Here is a 22456-nt window from a genome sequence, read left to right as displayed (position 1 = left end):
TTGGCCTTCTCTAGAATACTTCTTTCGTTGATCTTAATATATCTATCTCTATTAAATCAAGCAACTCTTTTCTTAGCTCATTTTCTTCTAAACTGAGAGAAAATTTTTTATTTTCCATTTCCTGCGGGCATTCTATAGAAAATTCTATAGCATCTTCCTGTGGCACATTATCTTCAATTTCATCTTGTGCCATCCGTTGCTCTGTCATATGGGAACGTACTGGCCTATCATTCCTCAACATTGACTGTGTCAGAGTTTCCTGTTCCTTCCCTTACTGTCCAGCTTCAAGTGAACGTTTACACTCTTTTCCTGTGGAAGGCTCCAAAATATTTTCATATGGCACCTGACCAATTGCTTCCTGTTCCACTGGTTTCCCCTTACTTTGGATATCCATTGCTCCATCCTGTTGTGGTGCTTTCTGAATTAGATTTTCTACACTGAATCCTTCACTTTGCAGGTACTCCATAACCTCAGTTTCTATTTCTTTAACTTCTCGATTACTAATCTCCTTTTCTACTTTTCCTCTGTCTTCTTATTTTTTTGTATTGAAAGTTTTCCATGTCAGGATTCCTTTGCCTGTATTTTTCTTCAAATATTTTGGTGCTGCTCTTTTTGTATTGGTTAGTTTTGCTTTCTCCTTTGCATAAATATTACACCATATTAAATCTCTTTTTCTTTCCCATGTCCATATTCCTTCTTCAGATGTCTCCTGATCTTCCTGCTTCTCCTTACATTGGGATTCACTCTATCATGCTGTGATGTAACCTGTGTTAGACCTTCTACACAAAATCCTTCACTGCGCATGCACTCCATAACTTCAACTTCTACTTTACTAATCTTCTTTTCTACATTCTCTCATTGGAATATTTTTTTATTGTGAAATTTTCCATATCCGGATGCCTTTGCCTGTATTTCTCTTCGAATATCTTTGGGGCTGCTTTCTTTACACTGATTAATTTGGCTTTCTCCTTTACATAAATACTGCACCATATCAAATCTCTCTTTCCTTCCCATGTCCATATTTCTTTTTTATACTTTTCAAATATCTCTAGGTTTTGTTGTTTATATTTTTGCACTTCCTCAGGTGCTTCTTTTTCCAAACAGATCAAAATTTCTTGATATACATACTGTTTTTCACAAATCTGTTGTATTAATGAACACAATTTTTCATTTGAAGCTTCTGATAGTTTTTTCCTGTGGAAGTATTTTTCTCTCCTCTAATTTCTCTCTTAATCATTTTGTTTATCTTGTATCTGGAAAGTCTGGGCTTTTTGCATAATAGTAACAATACATAAGTTCTTTCTTATCTTCAATAGTCTACTTTATCATCTTTATGGCTCTTCTTTGTCCTATTAGTATTTGAGATTTTTGTGGACTACTACTTCCTTCTACAACAGGGGGACCATCCTCCCCCTGGGCCTAGTCCCATTGTAGGACTGTTTCTGTATTTTGAGGATTCTACACTGTCTTCTTTTCCAGTCCTGGCACCAGTGTGCCTACCAGGATTGGGCACTTTTTTATTCTGGGTCTTGTGCACCCAGCTCCCTTTTTTAATTTTTAACTGCTTCTGTCCATGTTATATGCTATATAAATAAGGTCTATATATTAATGTCTTTTTGGTGAGATTTTGTGAAAAACAGGGTCCACCTCACTAAGGTACTCATCAAGACTTGAGGATAAATTCAATTTCATCTATAATACTCTCCTTTACTTGCTGACTTATCTCTCCATTCGGACCCCCTCACTCCATTCAGACCCCATCTCTCCATTCAGATTACACAATGAGCCCCCTTTTCATGTTGTTGCATGTCACCACTTACCTCTCAGAATTTAGCAGCTTAAACAAGCAAACCACAGTGTCATATAAATTAAAATGAAGTTAATTTTTCAGGTTCATCATTGAAACAAGCTTTACATAGTTAATAGTCATTCAAGAACTTTCTTCACAGCAGAACTATTCATGTCCAAATGCCCCTTACATGGCTGTTCTTTTCTCCCAACTTATGCCAGAAAAAGAGCCCGTCACCATCACTACCGCAACCACCCCACTTCCTCTTTGATCAGAATTAGGGTCCCTGTCCTCTCCCAGTTCAAATACTTCACAACAGTCATCATCTTTTCAAGGATGAGAAAACACTAGATCCTCACCCACAGTGTGTAATATAAACAGAAGCTCATGACAAGTATCCAGAGCGGATTGAGACAAGGTAACCAGTTATATTCATGGCAGAAAATATTTTTAACATGGGAAAGGGAATTTATAGCTTAACTATTTTGTGACAGTATCCAAACACATTATCCTTTATTGCACAGTGGTCTCCAAGAAAACAAGGCCCACCAGCACTGGCCTTCCTTCCACTGTCATCATTTTTATCAGGCTACCACAGCTGTGGGAAAACGCATTCTTTTTCATAATTGGTATCAAACTGAACAAAAGTCGCTACCAACTGACCACACATCCTGTCTGTTACAGACTACAGATCTTCTCAATGTCCATGACTTTTTCAAGGAACCAGTGCATGTTGTCTTCTTAGTTTTAATTCCAAACAGTAAATTCTCTCTTCACTTTCCAAAATACCACTGAACCGCAAAGGACTTCTTCTTGCTTTATCTTCCCCCAAACTCATTAATTTTGCACAGTACAGATGACTGGGCTATCGGCTCCTCACTGGCTTATTCTATACATCCACCACTCTCTGCTGCAGTGGCAATACTGAATTATAGTGCTCTTCCAAAAACTTCACTGGACTCATCAAAAGATGTCCCAAGCTGTTTCATAAAATAGTTAAAAAAAACTGAGACCGCTTTCATCTGTTCTCACACAGTTTCCACAGCACTATCTAGATCTCGTTTCAAAAGCTGCATAACTGATACACAACCGTCTTTTTTAACTGAAGCCAACTCCACATCCACAAGATGCCCCTTACGTTCCTTTGATCATCCACAAGCATCTCGACTTCAGTTTTTCTCAATTCCAATAACAGCATCACACACAACCAATAACTTTATGTTACCAAAATCACATACTAAAACAAAGAATAAGCTTCATTCCTTATTCTGCTCCTTATCTTATGCCTGTCACTGGCTCATTACCTTTATATTGACTGATTGTTTTTCTTACCTTGTCCTCCGTCTCCTTGGCTCTATTATTCTCTCAGCTCCCTCTCCTTTCTCACCCCTCCCCCATTCTCTTCTATTTCCTTTCCTTTCTTTTTCCTGTCTGTTTTCTCACCCCTCCCCTACTTCTTACCCATCTCCCGCCCCTAAAACCATATAGTGACGCCGGCTTCTATGGCTCCATTTTTAAATACCTCTTCTAGCCTTCCTGGCCTGTGCTCCCATAGGCTGCTGGCCCCACACATCGATGAGTACTTCTACTACTCCAGTGCTGTTCTGTTGGAGTTGTGTAAGTTTTTTGCTACCATTTCAATAACCAGCTTATCAGCATTGCATTTCTTCCTATATGTGCTCCTGTTATTCACGACAACCCACACATTATGCTACCAATTTAGGACTTCTAAGTGAATTACTGTACGCTTAGAGCTAAAGCATAGTGTATCTGTTTACTCAGAAATGTGTTTTTTCAATGGTCTCAGTGTTAAAATTTAGCTCTAACTGCCACATTATTTAAGTGCAGCTTATATTATTTAACCGAATTGCTGTACGTTCAGAGCTAAAGTATATGGTATCAGTTCTCACAGTACTGTGATTTTCAATGGTCTCAGCATTATATTCTAGCTCTATCTGCTTTATTTTATTTTTATTTCTCAGTGGTGGCGTTTGGAAGCTTGCAGTCACTGCTTCCATTCGGTACGGTTAGATTCTATTTGTCCACGTGGTTACAGCATTTCTCTTGTTAATAGTTGTAGTTAATATACTGTGACCTAACGTAGTTTGAGTCGAACTACTATTTGATACTGTATTATTCGTGGACTGGATATCTGAACCTGTAACTCTTGTGATGGTCTGACAATTGTATTCTCCCATGGTTTTCTTTAATGTGCTGCAACTAATGTGAGTGAATTATACTGCCAGTAGCATTATACCTTTCATTTTTTTTTAATGCAACATCTGTTTCCCTCTTTGTACTTGCTGTATAGTCCTGTTTCACCACTAGTGTCTTTCCCTACTCACTCTCCTCCCTCCTAACTCATGCATTACATACATGCATGCAATTCAAGATCACTTCAACAATTTGAACTTGCTATAGGAACTGTAGTGAATCTTCTTTCCCTCTGAGCCTGTAACTGAACAGTAATCATTTGGTTTGTTATATTCTTCTTTACAGCCAGCTTTTGCTGTGGTCCCAGCTACTCAGGCGCTTCCCGTCACTGTATGATTACCCTGCCCTGGAAATAGCTTCAACAAGATCTCTGCACCTCCCGCTTTAAAAGAAAAAAAATAACAAAACAGAGCAAACAAACTATACAAAACTCAACCTCTCTTCATTATTGTAGAGTGTATGTATCTAAACTGCGTTACTGTTTTACTTTATCTAAACTAGTAACAGTACTGCCCCAGTAAAGGGCTCAGCCACATGTTCTCTAGCAGCCTGTTTCAACTATAATCCCCTTCTCCCAGCTGTCCTCCCCATTCCTGGCTGTTTCTTTTCTTTTATTCTCCGTCTCCACCATACTGCCATTGTAAAGTTTGGCCACTAGTTGGCAGTGTTATCCCTTTCCTTCTTTTTGCAATTTAGCTACCCAAGCCCAGTTAATTATTCTCCTCCCGTGCATTTTCCGTGCTTAGACCTACTAGATTTAGGTGCACTACAAAAGTAAGATTTCTGCTATAGATCCTTTTGGTTCACCCTGTGTAGCCATTGATTATTAAAACAAAATAAAACTTCTAACTAACTGACATTTATCAAGTAGAGTGTCCCATAGTTGTCCCTTAAGTAGCTCACAATAGATTTGACTTTTTTCTGTATTTTCTCCAGCTAAAAGTCTGTCCATGGTGAATAAGCTTCATTCCTTATTCTGCTCCTTATCTTATGCCTGCCACTGGCTCATTACCTTTATATTGACTGATTGTTTTTCTTACCTTGTCCTCCATCTCCTTGGCTCTTCCCATTCCGTTCGTCCTTCCCTCCATCTCCTTGGCTCTTCCTGCTCTGTTTGCCCTCTGGGCTCACTATGCTCCCCTACCCTACCCCCAAATCCACCCACTCCAACACCTCTAGACTTATACTTAAACCACACCCACTTACTTCACTACTCCTCCAATCCAAATACTGTATACATAACCCCACACCTCTCCCTCCACACAATCAACTCCTAACATAGCTGTCACTATAACTTCTAAGCTCAAACTACCCTCGTAATCTATACACACAAACATTATGGCTACTAAACTAGTCACCAAACATTATGGCTACTAAACTAGTCACCATTCTAACACTAATACTAATTCTCATCTCCTTATCCTATTTATACTATCTTACCACACCTCTACATACCAACCACAAACCACCCTTTCACTCAAATACCTCATCCTCTCAGCAATATACACACACATCCATCTACATATCCCCTAACCTTTATTCCCTCAACAATATTATGCTTTTCACTTATAGACTTAGATTCTACCACAAAACTACTTCTCCAATCTTCACCAACACTACATCAACAAACTGTACTAATTACAAACAGGATGCTAAACAACTTATATACCTCTTCCCCCTCATACACCACTTTATCTCTATACTTATCTCTGGGGACATACACCCAAACCCTGGCCCTTTTTCCTCACAGATCTCTACATCCCCATCTCTTCCTCCCCACTCTGCAGGCAGATCTCTCCACTTCACAGCATTAAATGCTCAAAGTATATGTAACAAAATCCCCAACCTTCATGCTTGGCTTCTCCACAATAAACCAGATATTCTTTCCATCTCTGAAACCTGGCTTAAACCACACATAAAAGATTCTGAATTGACTCCTCCCAACTATAGCATTATCAGAAATGACAGAACACAAAAAAGGGGGAGGTGTCGCTCTCCTCTACTCCTCATCACTCTCTGTCATCCCTTACTCTAAAGCTATTCCTAAATTTGGAAATGCAGAATTAATTCTAGACCTTCTGCAAGTTAATAAAAATAAATTACTCTGCATTGCCACCCTCTATATTCTCCCCGGAGACAATGTCCCAATCCTCAAGGACATCCTCTCCTGGCTCTCAACTAACATCAGTAACGAGACTATAATTCTGGGAGATGTTAACATTAACTGGGAAACAATTCAATCCCCATCCGACTCCCTAAATATAAATCTTTACACTTCACTCAACTTATTAACTCCACTACCAGACCTTCTAAAGACTTCCTTTCTGGTAGTACCTTAGACTGGATTCTAGTCTCCCACCCTCACTACATCTCAAACAGTGGCACTCTTCCAGACCCAATAGGTGACCACCTTCCTACTTTTGCCCTTCATCTTCCCTCCTCCTTACAACTTTCCGATACCTACATCTCCACCCAATACCTAAAAAACTTTAGCCCCAATGCTTTTTCAAATGTACTAAAAAGTACCAACTGGAACCCACTAAAAACTCTACCCTTGGACAATGCTGTCGCTTACGTCAATAAAACCTTCTTAAACTTATTAGACTCTTTCGCTATCTGGAAAACAAAACGCATCGAGTAACTCCATCCCTTGGTTAACAAAGAATACCCTAGCCATAATTCGACCCTGTGATAAAGATTGGAAACACTACCACAAAACTAAAACTAGCACTTCCTTTAATGATTACAAAACACTCCGCAACAAAGTAAAAAAAAACTAATTTACTCTGATTGCAAAGCCTACTTTTCCACCCTCCAAACTCATCACAACAATAACCCAAAAAAATTCCCGGATGGAATCTCCAGTCTTCTCATTCCAGGTAAAAAAGAAAACCCCTGCCCTGATCCAAATGCCGCACACTCAGAGTTAGCTTCTCAATTCAACTCATTCTTTATTGACCATCTCTAAACTAACATCATCCTTCACTAAAAACTTGCTTCCCCTCATCAACTCTCAAATAACCTGACCCCCTCCAATACATCTACCACTCAACCTCCACCCTTCTCTATGAACCCTATCCCCATCTCAACCATAAAAAAATACTCCTAAAGTTAAAACCTTGCTCTAATGCCCCTGACGAGATACCCTACTACTTCCTAAAGTTCGCCGCAGAAGCCATTGCCTTCCCTATCTGCATCCTAATAAATCGATCAATTTCAGAATGCCATGTTCCTCAGCTCTAGAAAAAGGCTTATATTATTCCACTCCATAAAGGTGGTAACAATAATGCAATTTCCAACTTCCGCCCCATCGTTATCTTGTCACCTATCTCTAAACTTCTCAAAAAATGCATACACTTCCAATTACTACCCTATCTTATAAATCATAACCTTCTTACTCCTACCCAGCATGGATTCCGACCCAGCCATAGTACCACTACCGCCCTCTCTTTTCTAGAAACTGTCAACAAAACCCGCTACTCAGGTCACACTGCATCTACCCTATTTTTAGACCTCTCTAAAGCCTTCGACCCCATATCTATCTTACACCTCCATTAACTGGTTCACCAGTTACCTATCAAATAGGCAACAAGCAGTTAAATGGCAAAAATCTATTTCTTCATTCCAAGACACCCCCACCAACGTGCCCCAAGACTCAGTTCTAGGCTCACTTCTATTCAACATTTTTATTAATGACTTTCACTATGCCATCCCTAACGCTAACCTCATCCAATATGCAGATGACTCAACAATAATCTGTTCGGCAACCTCCATTTTCTACAACTAATTAACCCAAGACGCCTTCTCCTCTACTGAACAATGGATGCTAAATAATTATCTAGCACTAAATACAGCCAAAACTAAACTACACCCCTCAAAAAACAGGACCCTTGATAAAAACTCTTTCTCTATCACCAGCCAAAATAACACTCCTCTTGAGACAGTGTCCACTGCTAAACTCTTAGGAATTCTCATTGATGACCAACTAAAGTTTGATAGCCATCTTAATGCAAATATCAAAAAAACACACAAGAAACCTTGGCTTTCTCTATTGGCATAACCGTTTCATTTCTCCCTCCACCAGACTCACACTTGCTAACACATACCTTATCCCTTCTCTCTTGTATGGTGCGCCTCCATCCTTACCAATCTGCAATCCTCCCTCAAATCAAAACTCTCATCCTGTTACTATAAAATTTCAAAATTTGCTACTGGCCACAGATCTAATACCCATCACTGTATCTCCCTACGCCAAGTGAACTGACTTGAACTGCCCAATTATCTTACCTATGTTCAACTCATCCAAGCACACAAACTTATTTTCAGCCCCTCCCTCTGCCCCTCCCTTGCCTCTACCTTCTAAATGCACCTTCCTAACAGATGCCTATGTTCTAACTTTCGAAATTTAATCAAACTACATAAACCTGCCCGCCCTCCAGGCAAACATTCTCTCTCCTTCTGTCTAGCACGACAATGGAATTCTCTCCCACCCCTTCTCCGTACCACAAACAGTCTCTCTCTTTAACACTTTACTTCACTCACACCTAATCTCACAATGAGAATGTTCTTGCTCCCATCCAACATAATATCCATGACTACCATTCCTCTCTACCTTTTTGCAGCCTCCTTAGCCTATATTTTTCTGATGGAATTAGTTATCTTTATACTATCAACTTGATTGCAAAGAGAATGTTGTAGGTACTTTCTCCAGCTAATCACTAGTCAGTTGTATTTTTTGTCTATACCTTATCAAGTATTTTGTATACTTTGTAACTGTTATGTTTATAAATTTATACTTGATTACTTTGTATTAATGGAGCTTTTCTCCCCCAGGACTCCACTGAAAATGTGCTCCTCATGGCCCAAAAGTCCATCCTGGTAAACAAACTGCAATAAATAAATAAATATATTTTAAACACAGCAAATCACTTTACTTAACTTTAACCCATCAATAGCTGAAGAGAGCAGCCAACCTCATGAAACACCATATCCCTGAATGCACTGGTGCAAGGGAAATTGTGATACTACTTTTAATGGAAAAGCACGGTGTTTTGCAAGAGACATTAAATCAATTCTTGCGAAACAATAGGCATGGTTCACTAAACACAAAGGCCTGAAGCTCAGAGATTATGAAACATCTTCCATCAATTGAACTACAGTCATCAAATCTGCCAGCTAGCAAGAATGAGGGATGGGCAAGTCTGTCAGTCATGAAGTTAAAGTCCCAAAAAGAAGAGGGGTAGTTCAGTCAGAATGAGATGCAGAATCCCCCTCAAGGGACTGTTTAATTAGCCAGTGTTGGGCCACAGGTCTGTCCTCCAAAATATTATACTGTGCAGAGATGTCAGATATGCACCCTGATCATGAAATAACTAAAACCCAAAATTACACAGATGTTTAAGATAAGTCAAGACAACCTCTAATCTTACCAAGTAGGAAGCCTAGGGTTCCTGTGCATCTAAATGGAGAATGTCTTTCATTTAGCAGAACAGATATAATGAATGGAGGGTTTTCTGACCGCTTTTACCACCTCTGATAACCTCACTGGAAAATGTGGAGGCAGCAGATAATCTCAAGTAACATACAGGTCCTAAGGTGTAGTGTGCTACCTCTACAGTCAAGGGGGAGGGTTGGAGTATATGTTTCTTGTACTTTCACGGACCTGGCATCCCAAAACCACATCCTTCTCGGTCACCACTGTACAGCAAGGATAGGTTTTGGTCCTTTTCTGAATTCTGTGCATAAGGACAGAATCAGCAGAAAACAAATAAATGCAAAGGAATCCTGCGAAAAGCTCAGATTGAGCATAAACCTTCAGAATATGGAGAAGATCTTTAGGTGAAAATTTTGGTCTCAGTCATATCCCACACTTCTGTAAGACACCAACAAGACAAAGTTACTAAAGTCTCTGTTCCAGAAGTGGCTAAAACTCCAGTATAAAAAGTTTGCTAGTACATCGGCTACAACAAGTTTGGTCTACTACACACTACCTGTCCTGCACTTCATGTCTGAGGACAGAGTACAGGAATATGCTTTCCTTTATCTTAATGCAGGAAACCATGACTTTGTTGTACAGCTGTAGTAGAAGGAGGTTCCATTTTTTTTTTCTTTTCTTAATCCCCATAGCTGACCACCTGCTGTAAACAGCAGCTCCTTGCCTCATTCACTGGGTCTATCAGACCCACTTTAGCCTCCCCTGGGCTCAACCCAACCCACATCTGTGGCTGGTCAAGATGATTGAGGATATTGGTGCAGCATCCTACTGCTGCTGGGAAGTGTGCCCTGCCCCCAACCATCCTGCAGCTGCCTTGCGGATTCTATAATTACTGCCTTTGGCATGTGCAGGCATATTCCCCCTCTCATGTGCATCCTCCTATCCAACAGGTATACTGCTTGCAGCACAGAGCTCACACAAGGCAATGCTGCTACTGCAGGGAGTCTACGCTACCTATCTTTTCCCAGGATGGGTGAGTAGATGCCATCACCTCCTCCCATCCTCTCTCATGTAGCATTAGTAGAATACAAGTCATCTGGGGGGGGGGGGGGGGATTTATCTCTCTGTGCCATGCAGCCACTAAGCGGTTCTAATTTTAACTCCACTTACAGGGCTGTTCGGTCATGAAGCACTCCCCATCACCTTGAAATTGTTTATGTACAGCAGGAACCCACTTCTCCTGAAATGTAAAGAACCACAATCAGCAGGACCTGTGATGGGATGTACTGCAGGAAACCAAGACCAACATAAAAAAAAAAAAAAAAAGCAATTTACACAAAAGTAACTTTTGTCAACCAGACTTGGATATTCATCAGGTGTGATATTCCACACCTGACACTGACAGAATCCTAGATAACGTATTGGCATCATTCTCTGACAGGATATATAAAAGTACTTTTATTTATTTTTTCATGACTTCAATAAGATAACAGAATCCTTTACATAATGCCATACTAGGAAACATGGGATTGATTTAGCTTGTTACTAGTTCTACCTGTTCAAGTCACCTTACCACCAGTCAAACCAAGTTTGACTGAATCATGGCTAAAAAAAGTGAAGAGATGTCTACACTCTCAGAGTACTGCAAAATTACAAGAGTGAATAGAATCCAATCTTTTCTGCCTGGTCACTTAAGATAATGACATGTCCACCTATTATAATAACCAGACACCTAACCTTGTTGCAGAAAAGATACACGCTGCACGGTGCATTTACTTCTCCTCAGTCACCTGTACTATGTGTAATAACTTCACCACAGTTCACAACACTCTGCTTTAAGTTCACGATTATTTTTTTCCTACAACATGAAGAAGAATAGAAGTTCCCAGGACTCATTCCTCTCAACTGTACCTCATTACAAGGAACGTATCTCATTTGGGGTCTTAAAAAGTTCATGTTCCATGAAGTTCCACATTGAAAGGTTCTGTCACATATTCACTGTTACGGATTTTTAAACAGACATCCACAGCAAACATAAATGAATCATATGAATTCATTAAAAAATCTTTTTTATATGTAAAACCAGCATATTTTACCCATCATATGACCTTCCTAGTTGAAGCTGTTATTAAACTATTAATATGTGTTCCACATTTTTCCCATTTGTTCCCACATTAGGAGGGCTAGTGTTCCTCATTTTGGAGGTGGAAGGTTGAGATCTAAGAGTGTGTTATTATGTACATAATTTAGACATCACAAAAAGGAATCCCTTTTAGCAATGGTGGAGGAAAACAACTGGATTTCTGGCTGACGAAAACTAGTTTTTCAAACAGGAAACATTATAAGACATTAAAGTCCAGCCAGTGAAATCTGTCTCCAGAATAGACAGAAACCTTTTCTCCCACCCTAAATGCTTTTGGCAAAGAGAAGTTATTGAATCCCATCCTGCTGATACTCCTCCATTTCTGTTGGTGCGTCTTTGCTTACTCCCTCAGTTGCCATTCAAGGTCTGTTCCAGGACTACATTTCAACTAGTATTTGTGGCCTTAAACTTGCAATAAACTGCCATCCCATCCAGCACTGGTTTTCTGTCTTGGATCTGTTATTTGCTGAGACAGGTTTAAGCTCCACCATGACCCTGAACAAGTTAAACAGGTTATCAGTGTATGACTGAACCACAGTCAGCTGACCTCTGAATCTCACTTAAATGTTGTCGTCTGATCCATCAGCGATACTTCTGCTTTAAAGCAGTAATATCATCATCAGCCAGGAATGTTCTGGAACATCTTCCCTTTAATGGAAATAGAGCTAACAACATTCTACACTCAAAGTTTCTTGGGACAGGTGGTGCTGTCACTGTTGCACCCCTAGTGCATATTTTTAATTTGTCATTATATCTTGAAGCAATACTCTATGCACAGAAGGTAGCAAGTATTGTCTATCCTGATACTAAAGGTGCAAAATCCAGGATGCCCTTGTGACTTCAGACCCATCTCCATCCAAACCACATACAAAAATCTCTAAAAATTATGTCTACATACCCAGACTTTCTCCGAACTACAAGCACAAGTTTTGCCCTAAGCATAGCAAATTCACTTCTCTTCTTAAATATCAAGTACAAAGATTTTTGTACTATTTCTTTCTACTGCAATCATGCCCTCATTATGTAAAGTGGTCTTTCTGCTTTTAAGTTACAAAGCTTTTTACTTTAGTTACATCACTGGACTTGTGTTTATTAAGTTTAAAAAAAATTGTGTTGATATGTAATGTATGCTGAGCAGCTATCCAATAACTTCCTGAAAACAGTCTGTGTAGTTCCAAACTGCGAGGTATTGATTTGAAGTGAGACTCTCGCTATGCCATGAGCATTTTACTATCAAAATGTTGAAACTGAAAACAGTTTTGAACAAAATTACTGACTTGTTTATCCGACTTTGGTAATACTGAATTAAAAAAATGTCAGAAATGGTAACCGTGGCAACTGACATTTAAGCACTGGAAGTTCCAATGTCAAAAGTCCATGTTACCATCAACATTTTTGTAGAGGGCAAGCTCCACTGCGCCTCGCATACCACCTGCATATTATATATACCAACTCTGAGATTGCACTACAGTGAGGAAAATGGAACATTTCTTGATCTGCACTGTACCGTGACCTCAGTTCAAAAGCTCGATTTCATATTAGCAAATGTGTACTCACTTTCACTAATATGAAGTCATATATTTTCAGTTCGACATTACGGTTGTTCATAGAACACACGCTCGACCAACTCGTTTTCATCAAACTGCATTTCCACATTTTGACTGTAAACAACCAGAAAGAGGTACTGAAATGATGTTACTTTCTATATTAGTGACTCTCATTAGCTGTTCTGAGCACAGCCCAGACCTACCCCAGGACTTCCAGGGGAAGCTGGGTCTGACCAATGCCTGTGTTGCAGCAGATTTTCCTGTATGTCAAGATTTTCAGATCTGGTACTGCTAGCGGAGGGCTAGATCGACATCTAGGTGGAGCTGCATGGCCATATCCAGTACAGAAACGCTACCTGTAGAGTGACATGGCCATCACAGGTCCATTCTTCCCATTCAAGATGATGGACAGGCTTGAAGAACAAGTAGTCCACCACAGAATAAATCCATTTTTAACAGAACACTGTGAACCATCCCCCACACAAGTTTGGCAAATGGTTCCAAGTACAACAAACTGTGTCTGTGTAGTCCTAGTACAGCTACACCTGTATATGGAACTCGGTACTGCAGGTAGTCCAGTTTCTCTTTAGGTAATACCTGTAATTGCTAGTCCCAGATATAGGTGGTATTTCAGTCTTGCTGAGAACCCCATTCAGTTCAATGAAAGGTTTTCATTCCAGGACTAATCCAGTTAATATATATGAACATACTTTGCTGTAGACTATCGCTGCAGTGATTCAAATACCTTTTTCTTCCTAAGTGATCGCCCCATGGTTGACAACTGTTTATTACAATGTTATATTTGTGTTACTACACTATATTACAATCATTATACACTTTACTAGGAATGCTATCCTGTTCCATTTCTCCTTTCTTATGATTTATTTTACTATAAATACATTTATTTAGTAACTGGTTTATTACCTGATTGCCTGAGTAACTAACTGTGCTATAGTCTGTGTCATTTTATGGGCTGAAATCCGCTGCAGACTACGAAAGCATGTCTATGCACCACAAACTGTTTATCCCCCACTACTGCTTCAGTGAAATACAAGAGCACTTCACTCAGAATCAGAAAATATCTGTTAGCTGCTCAGCATGCAGGAAATGCAAACACTACTTTATTAAACTTAATATAGGGTTGAAGTGAAGGAAAAACAAAAGTAAACGCTAGATAATTTTAGAATCAGAAAACCCACTTTACAAGATAGCATTAATTACTAAAGTAACAGAGAGGAAAACATCTTTGCACATGATCTTTAAGTCACCCACGAGTCGTGGACCACGACATCCAACATTTGTGGACTCCAGCCTTCTGATTGGTGCTTTAAATATTAAGCTAAAAAGTGGCAGCACAGTGGAATAGAGGGATAAAGACCTGACTATGATGCAGATGACCTGAATTTGATTAGTAGCTTGGGGACCTGAGGTGCTAGCAGGGAAGATGGGTAGGAAACACTTGCAGGGCACATAACACAGTTTGAATTTTTTTTGGTGGAAACTGGGGAAAACCAATGCAAAGTGCTTCCCAAGGGTAGACGGGGGTGGCTTGCCAACATCAGCCACTTCTGAAAGTGAGAGGTGGTTTGGCAAGTTCTGCCCACTTCACATCCCACCCACAGAGTGTTATCACTTACAGAGCCACAAGAAGTGAATAGGGTTTAAAGTAGACCCCAAACTACATCACACCCTGGCAGCAACATGACCCTGCTCTGGGATACTTCAATCATCTCACTGGTCCCCAAGTATGAATCAGAATAAGTCTGGGGGTGGAGGGGATAGACTGGTAGACCCAGTGAACTAGGGGAGGCACTGACAGTAGCCAATGATCAGCTATGGTGTGCAGAGCAAAACAAAAATAAAAAGTATTAACCTAAAAAATGCCTTTAACTCTAATGAGTACTCCATTCTAATTTTTCATTTTGAAAGACTGTGATTAGGCAGGGGGGTTTTGCCCCACACTTCTCCCAGAAATGCAAATTTATTTTACCTGTTAAAAATATTTAAATGAAAATGATCTATCCAACTCTGACTCAACAGACTGTACCATTTTTGATTCTAAGACAATGTTTAATTTAAAGTAGACTAAGTATATATCAGAGTTCCCTGGTTCTCCATCTTAGACCCTTTATTCTCCTTATTTACTGCTCACTGCACCTGAGATTTTGAGTTATTCTTCATCACGGACATAGCTGATCCATCTAGCACCCGTTGCCAGTCCGCAATCTGATCCCACCACCACCCCATCGTGCCCCCTCAGTCTGGCATTCCACACCAAGACCCATTCCCGTTTCAGCTCTTAACTTGAAAAGCAAAAAAAAGTCAGTTCCCTTAGTCAGGTGCTCCAAGCCATATTCCCACCCCTCAGCTCTTCAACTAACAGTCACTGGAGAACTGACTCTACATTTTATTGAAACTGAAGACGGGAGTTGGATTGATAACCAAAATGTTAAATTAGGGCAGTAAGTAGTATCTGAAGAACAGTTAGACAACATCAAGAGGAAGGCTCTGCTCAGATATGTCGGTAGACTCAGAATTTTTCAGGGAGAAACAGTGGAGTTCACAAGGTCTGAAGAGGGTGATGAACCTACACATTTTACTGCTGAAAAAATATAGTGATGTTTGCTTGTAGAACCAATCAATGGAATATGTGGGGAGAGCTTGCTATGTACAATTAAGAATGATTTTGTAAGCATTTTATATATTGTCTCTCTTAAATCTGATGTTAACATATCTTCTATTACTATGTATACTACAGATGCTTTGTTGGTTTGCTGTATTTTTGCTTTATTTATTTGTTTAACATTCTTGGAGCTTTTCTCCCCGGGACTCCATTGAAAATGGGCTCCTTCAGCCCAATGGACTATCCTGGAAAACAAACTGTAAAATAAATAATAAATAAATAAAACTTTTTCCCCATTTCTCAGTGAGGCTCTGAGGTTATTACCCAGTGAATCCCTGGAGTTAAGTCTGGTAGTCGTTATAAGAATATTTAAGCAGCTCAGAAATGTTACTGTTGAGACATTTGACAGGACAATCAGAAACAGTGTGCTGTTCAGCCAAACCCCATCAGGGATTGTAACAAGAAGGTAATCAGGTTCTGCATGCTTTTGTGCAGTTCCAGAGTGTTTTTCTTAGTGAACCAGCCACAAAGATGGTTGAAGTTAACTGGGATCTGGATCACAAGGCACAACTGGATGTGTTAGATCCAAGAACAGTAAGACCTGGAGGGAAAAAGAAGTGTAGCAATGGTGGTACTAAGAGAGTAGCTAACCCCCTCCTAGGCAAGATGTTAGGGGGCCAGATCAGGAAGTGCAGTTCCTGCTTTCTTTCTCTATAATGGCATTAGATATGTACTTCTGCGCTTCATGTGTGGTAAGATGTAGGAAGCCATTTGCTGCAAATAGCTCTTTCAGTTGAAGACCTGTGGGGGCACCAGACTATTCTTCCCCAGGTTACATGCACACCATCAAGGACACCTTCCACTTTCTCATACTTCCCTCACATGAATGTGCAGTACTCACCCTGCTGACCTACACCTGTTACTGCCCTCGCCTTCAAATGGATTAGTCATGTCACCAATCCTTCAAGTATGCAGCTGTTTTATCTGACCTGTGTCCAAGTGCAGGACTCCAGTTACCTATACAGTCATGAACTGCAGTTTACTGAACTACAACTGTTGCATCACACATGCGTTTAGTCAGTGAACTCAGGAAAACAATAAGCCAAAGAATGGAATAAAGGGTCTGGTCAGAAAATAGTTGGTATAAAAAGGATACTCTGTCGATTGACAATAAGGCCAGGGTTTGGAGAGCAGAGAACTGAAGTGACTATGTTCACAGGAATATGCAAACCCCTGAACAGCTATACATAAGTACATGCACTGCATGACAAAAGCTCCAATGGGATTATGTTAGAATACTCCCTCCTACTCTAAGGTACATTGATCATTAGTGAGTTAGTGTCGAGACCCACATTAAAAGCAACTGGACTTCCAACTGACAGCAGCTGGAAGACTCAGCCAGGGATGCTGGGAGTGAATTTGTGATGTGGTTCACCCATTCTAAGGTAAGGAAATCAGCTCAGTCCAGAGCATGCTAACTGTCTAGTGGAAACTAGGTATTCTGAAACAGTTGGCAACAATCATTTACCAAGTAGTGTACATACTGTGAACATGAAAGGTGATAGAGGCATAGGAAAAATATGCATGGATGGGTGGACCTGGTACTGTAGCAGTCCCACTTCTCCAGGCAACTGTGGCATAACTGGTGTTAAGGTAAGCAGAAAACCTTAACGTCTGCTTAAAAGAGAGGTCTCTGTACCTGGGGCAATGTGGGGAGATGTTAATGGTCAGAAGGCAATGAAGAAAAACATGAAAAAAAGTGATAAAATCAGCGACATTGAACAGCAGAAGACTGAAACTAAAAGTCCACATCTGCATAATATCAAAACTGTGAACAGATGAACTGAGGTTAAGAGGGCAACTTTCAATGCACCTTCATGTGGGAAGCTATGCCCCCCACCATGCTGTTTAAATATCCTAACTCCAAGCTTGTATATCCTCAAGGAAAAGTGCAAACACACAAGAAGCTATAGTTCTAGCCTGTATATTCATAATTTTGGCATTATGCTGATTTAGGCTTTTCATTTTAGTCTTCTGTTTTCTGTCTTTTGGTTTCTGACCTTCTGAACAGAATGTCGTTTAACCATACTTACTGTAGCTAGTGACTCCTAACTAACCAAACTGTGCTCATTCTGTTGTGTGACAGACACATACCAGTCACATGCAGCACTGAATATGACAGTATATAATGTTATACTCACTCTGTTAGGTTGACCATCTGCTTCACAGCGGTCACTGCACCAGGAATGGGATCAAGATCGAGGAAGAAATCCTTTGACTCCCATATACTGATTGCCTTTTGCTACAAATAAAAGGGGAAATAAGGAAGGAAAATATCATTAGTCAGTTACCGATCTCACAATTCCCCTTCATTTACTTAAACGTGAAGCAACTTTCTCAGTATTATTTAGAAGTTACTCTCTTAAGCAGTGCAATTTTATGCAGCTTAGAAAAAATCAATTCATTCTCACCAAAAACTTTGCAAAAACAGAGCACCTCCTAAACTCTTTACTGCCAAAATACCCCACAAAAAGCTTCAACAACATATAAAGAAAAAGAAAGGACCATCTGTAGAACTATTAAACAAATAGAGAAAGATTTTGTATATAATCTGACATACCAGACTGCAACCCCATCCTCCAAACAAAATGGGATAACTTGTTTAATCAGACAGTGATGTACTAACATTAACAAAAATGAACTTCAACCATCCAATACTTCTGCAAAAGCATGCTAAAAAGCAAAATAATATGACTAATGTTCTAGTAGTTGTGGGACAAAAACTAGTCTGGAACTTAAACAATGTATGATCCTCAAAGAGTGGCCCCTTTGAGATTCCCATGATGATCACCCACGGAGTATTACAGTGCATACAGTTGGCCTCCATAAATAATTAACAAATGACCAGAAAAATAACAACTTTCTTATTTTTGCATAACAGAGCTACAAATGCTTCTACTCCCTCCATAACGTTAGACATAAGGAGCCTTTCTGCTGATTTACTTGCTTACAAATGTTCCCATGTACCATTCTAACTTCCTTAAGAAGAAAACCTAGGCAAAGCAAGGCTGAACACAAGATTAAAGATCAGAGTTTATTCAGTTCAGCGCTGCAAGGGATTCAAAAGCCTATCCCAGCACACAGTGGGGACATGGTAGAGAGAAGCTAACCCTGAGTATGAAGAAAGTCTATTGCAGCATGCAACCCCCCCCCCCCCCAACACATATACAGTATATACACCTACGGGCAATTTGGAAAACTGTCAGCTGACCTACTACACATCTTTGCAATGTGTCAGAAAACCAAAACACCCTGCATAAAGCCAATGTAGACACAGGAAGGACATACATAGTCTACAAAGAAGCACCCCAGCTGTGAACTAAATGGAGAAACTAAGCAATCTAAAGCGGCATTTCTAATCACTGTGCCATTGTACTGGCTGCATGAACTTTTGTAAATAGGGAAAGGCATACACCTAACAGCAAAATGCTAATGAATATCAGCAAAGTAACAAAATAAAGTTCCACATTTGGATTATAATGCCTATTCCATACATTTATTGTTTTGCTTTGTTTTAAATTATTATGCAGTGGTTATTGCAAGCATGCATGGTTTATGTCTTCCAAGAGTAGCACACAGCAGGAAACAAGATTTAATTCATTAGAGTCTGTCGTATCTTTGCAGTATGTTGTTACTATTTTAAGAACAAATGCGGATACATTTTTGCAAGCTCTCTGCAATGCAGCTGATCACAATATCCACTAGAGGGCACATAACCTCTATATTCTTAAATTTAGGCCAACCACATGTTAATCTAACAATGACATCTGGAGTAAACACAAGTCATACAAGACTTGAGGGCAAAAGTTACTTAAAAAATATTAGCACAGTTCACTTGGACAAGACTCACACACTTTGTTCTTAATGATTATTAAAGTATTTTCATCAGAGAACCTCACTGAAATTCAGCCATACTTGTTTGGCTGAAAATACCCTACAACAGATGTAAATGTAAATAAAAAATAAATAAGATGGGACAATTAAGATTAACATTTATGCTATACTTGTTTTATCCTATTCAGGATCACAGAAGATCAAACAAAAAATGAAAAGAGCAAACTAACTAATCACAAATATGATGCCAATGCATTGCAGTGCTTTGAATATAAAAAGAAACTGGGGCATCCTGCAAAAATTTAGATAGATACAGGGAAGACCATGCAGACAACACAAAAGACACCACTGCTGGGAAACAAACTGCAGAGTTTCAATTGCAGTGAGACAGCAATCTTAAATGCTGCACTACTGATGAACATAGTATTAATTAATAAGAGGACAGTCACAGAAAATGCAGCTATTATCAAGTAAAGCAAAACAAAGACAAACAAGTGTTTTAAACTCAAATTTTCAGAACTGAAAGAAAAAAAACAGGAGATCTTCTGTGGCCGAGTTTCATTCTCGTGTATTGCAGTCCATCTTCAGCCTGCTTTATCTCCACTGTATTTTCTTAATTTATTTTGTCTTTTAGAGGTAGATGGACTGGACAAGTGCTGCCTGTTTTCAGTCATCACCTAGTGACTGTAAACAGGTACAACAGTAAATTATAATTTCAAAAAGTGCAAATCAGCTTTACAATAAAACTAGCTCAGGGATAGTAAACCTGTGTCAATAGGCATGAGGTATACAATTCTAATATATTTTGCTTGGCTAGGGACCAGCAAAGGGCAGTATGTTAACCAATGACAACAGAACCTTATTTTTCTGGCAGTATTTCTTGCAGACCTAAGCATATTTTCTGACAGTATTTCTTGCAGACCTAAGCATAATTGTTGACTGTAATTAATGACAAACACAGCATTTTATTTAATATAAGTACATATCCAAGCATTCGCTATATCTGCCCAAAAATCTGCCTGCCAGACATGTAAACATCTTGCAACAGGAAAAGCTGGTGAGGGAATGAAAGCTCTTACTCTGGTCAATTTTTGAGATTTTTTTTTTTTTTTTTTGCTATACAGTCTGCTGTATTTTGAGCATAATATATGTTTCAGAGGCTAACTAGTAGCTTTGTATCTGGATTTTTTAAAACTGCTCAAAAAGTCTGCCTCTCCTTGGTGTAGCTAAATGCAAGCACAAATTAAAAATAATGAAACAAAACTAGAGGAGACCTTGAATATAGTTTTAAACTGGGTTATGACCAGTGCACACATTGAACCTATGAGAACAATACTCAAGCAGAAAATTAACTTCAAAATTAGCATAGAAACAGCAATGTAAAGTCATAAGCGGGTGGGAGGAGGGCCTGTGGAGAGCTGACACATTACATTCAGTAGGAAAAAAAACAGCAACGTAGAGATCGATCAGAAGGTTGGTCACGAAGAACCATCTGAAGAGCTGCAAACTACACACTTGATGAAGTCTGAGCCCTGGAAATATACATAAAGAGGGCCTGTAAAGGGCCCGGCTCCTGCAAGCTCGCCAAAGTAGATGCAAATATTCTTTTGGTAGAGTAGAGGAAAGCCCAGAACTTGTACGTTCTACATCAATGTGAGTAGGGGTGTGTTCTTCTAACCAGGAGAAAATGAAAACATACTCTTAAAATGTACACATGCATCGAGTATATATTCACGCAGCTATGAAGCCTATGGCATCTGCCCTGTATGAACTGAAAAACAGTGAAAGGAAACAAAAGGGAATAAAATAGAAGTGGAACAAAGTACAGTAACCAGTTCTCAGCAAGGGAGTAAACCTACCTCACCAAACTACACAGCAAAGAGCACGTGCAGATGAATACCATAACCAAAAGGTAAAAGCTATTCCATGAAGCTAGTACTTGTCCTTTATCTCTTCTTTGTTTGCACAGCTCTGTAAACTCTGGAAGACCTCTGCATTACTCTGAAGACTGCGTTTCTGTCAGGCCTGGAACAGGGAGTAACTTCAGAATGCACTTCACGCAGTGCCTGTACCTTCACGAGTTACAATGTTCAACCCTTGCTTTATTCTTCTTCTCTACATTTTTTAACAGCCTGTGGTGGTTAAGTATTAAACACAGAAAGTCTAAACACATTTACTTGTTGTTTGACTTTTCGGCTTTTCCCAGTTAGGGGTCGCCGCAGCGGAACTCCAGTCCGCTAACGACTGGCAGTAGATTTTTATGGTGCCGAGTTGCCAGCTCGACTCCCAACCATCAGTGAAGGCATGCCCATTCACGCATGTCTTTCGGAGGCCACTCGACCATGGGGAGGACATGCAGACTCCACACAGAAGGCACTCCAGCCGAGAATCGAACAGGAGAACCTCTTGCTGTGAGGCAACAACGCTACCACTGTACCACCGCTTACAACCTCTAAACACATTTAGTAAATTAAGTAATTTTCATAAACACATTTAGTAAATTAAGTAATTTTCAAAAATAGAAAAACGTGTACCCACTAGACTTAATCATGCCATATTCAAAGTTACCACTCCTTTGTGCTACAAATTTTCTGTACAAAGTTTAATTTTGAATACAGGCAAATGTCTGTTTCAAAAGCATGTACTTTGAAATGTTCATACTGTACACATTGCAAAGTTCCCAACATGGGGGGGGGGGTTAGGGAAGACCACCCTGCAAAAATATTTTTAGCAATTTTCCTCAAATGTTTTTGGGTGGTGCACTCTAGAAGTTTGCCTCAGGCAGCATGTTTTCCTGTCAGCTTTTATAAGT

At 39.6% G+C, this 22456-nt stretch overlaps 1 protein-coding gene across 2 annotated transcripts in view; it reads right to left on the bottom strand.

Annotated features, from left to right (window-relative positions):
* Positions 1-22456, bottom strand: part of NT5M (5',3'-nucleotidase, mitochondrial) — a 231326-nt gene that overhangs the window by 93010 nt on the left and 115860 nt on the right. For both annotated transcript variants that reach the window (XM_044089658.1, XM_044089659.1), the window contains one exon: positions 17952-18052. In XM_044089658.1, the coding sequence (XP_043945593.1) occupies positions 17952-18052 (101 nt within the window). The remainder of the gene's footprint in view (positions 1-17951; positions 18053-22456) is intronic.

This window comes from Protopterus annectens, chromosome 12.part0, assembly GCF_019279795.1.
Source record: "Protopterus annectens isolate FY-2018-M chromosome 12.part0, PAN1.0, whole genome shotgun sequence".
Lineage (NCBI taxonomy): Eukaryota > Metazoa > Chordata > Ceratodontiformes > Protopteridae > Protopterus > Protopterus annectens.
Note: the sequence above shows the minus strand (reverse complement) of the source record. Positions and strands in the feature narration are given on the sequence as shown.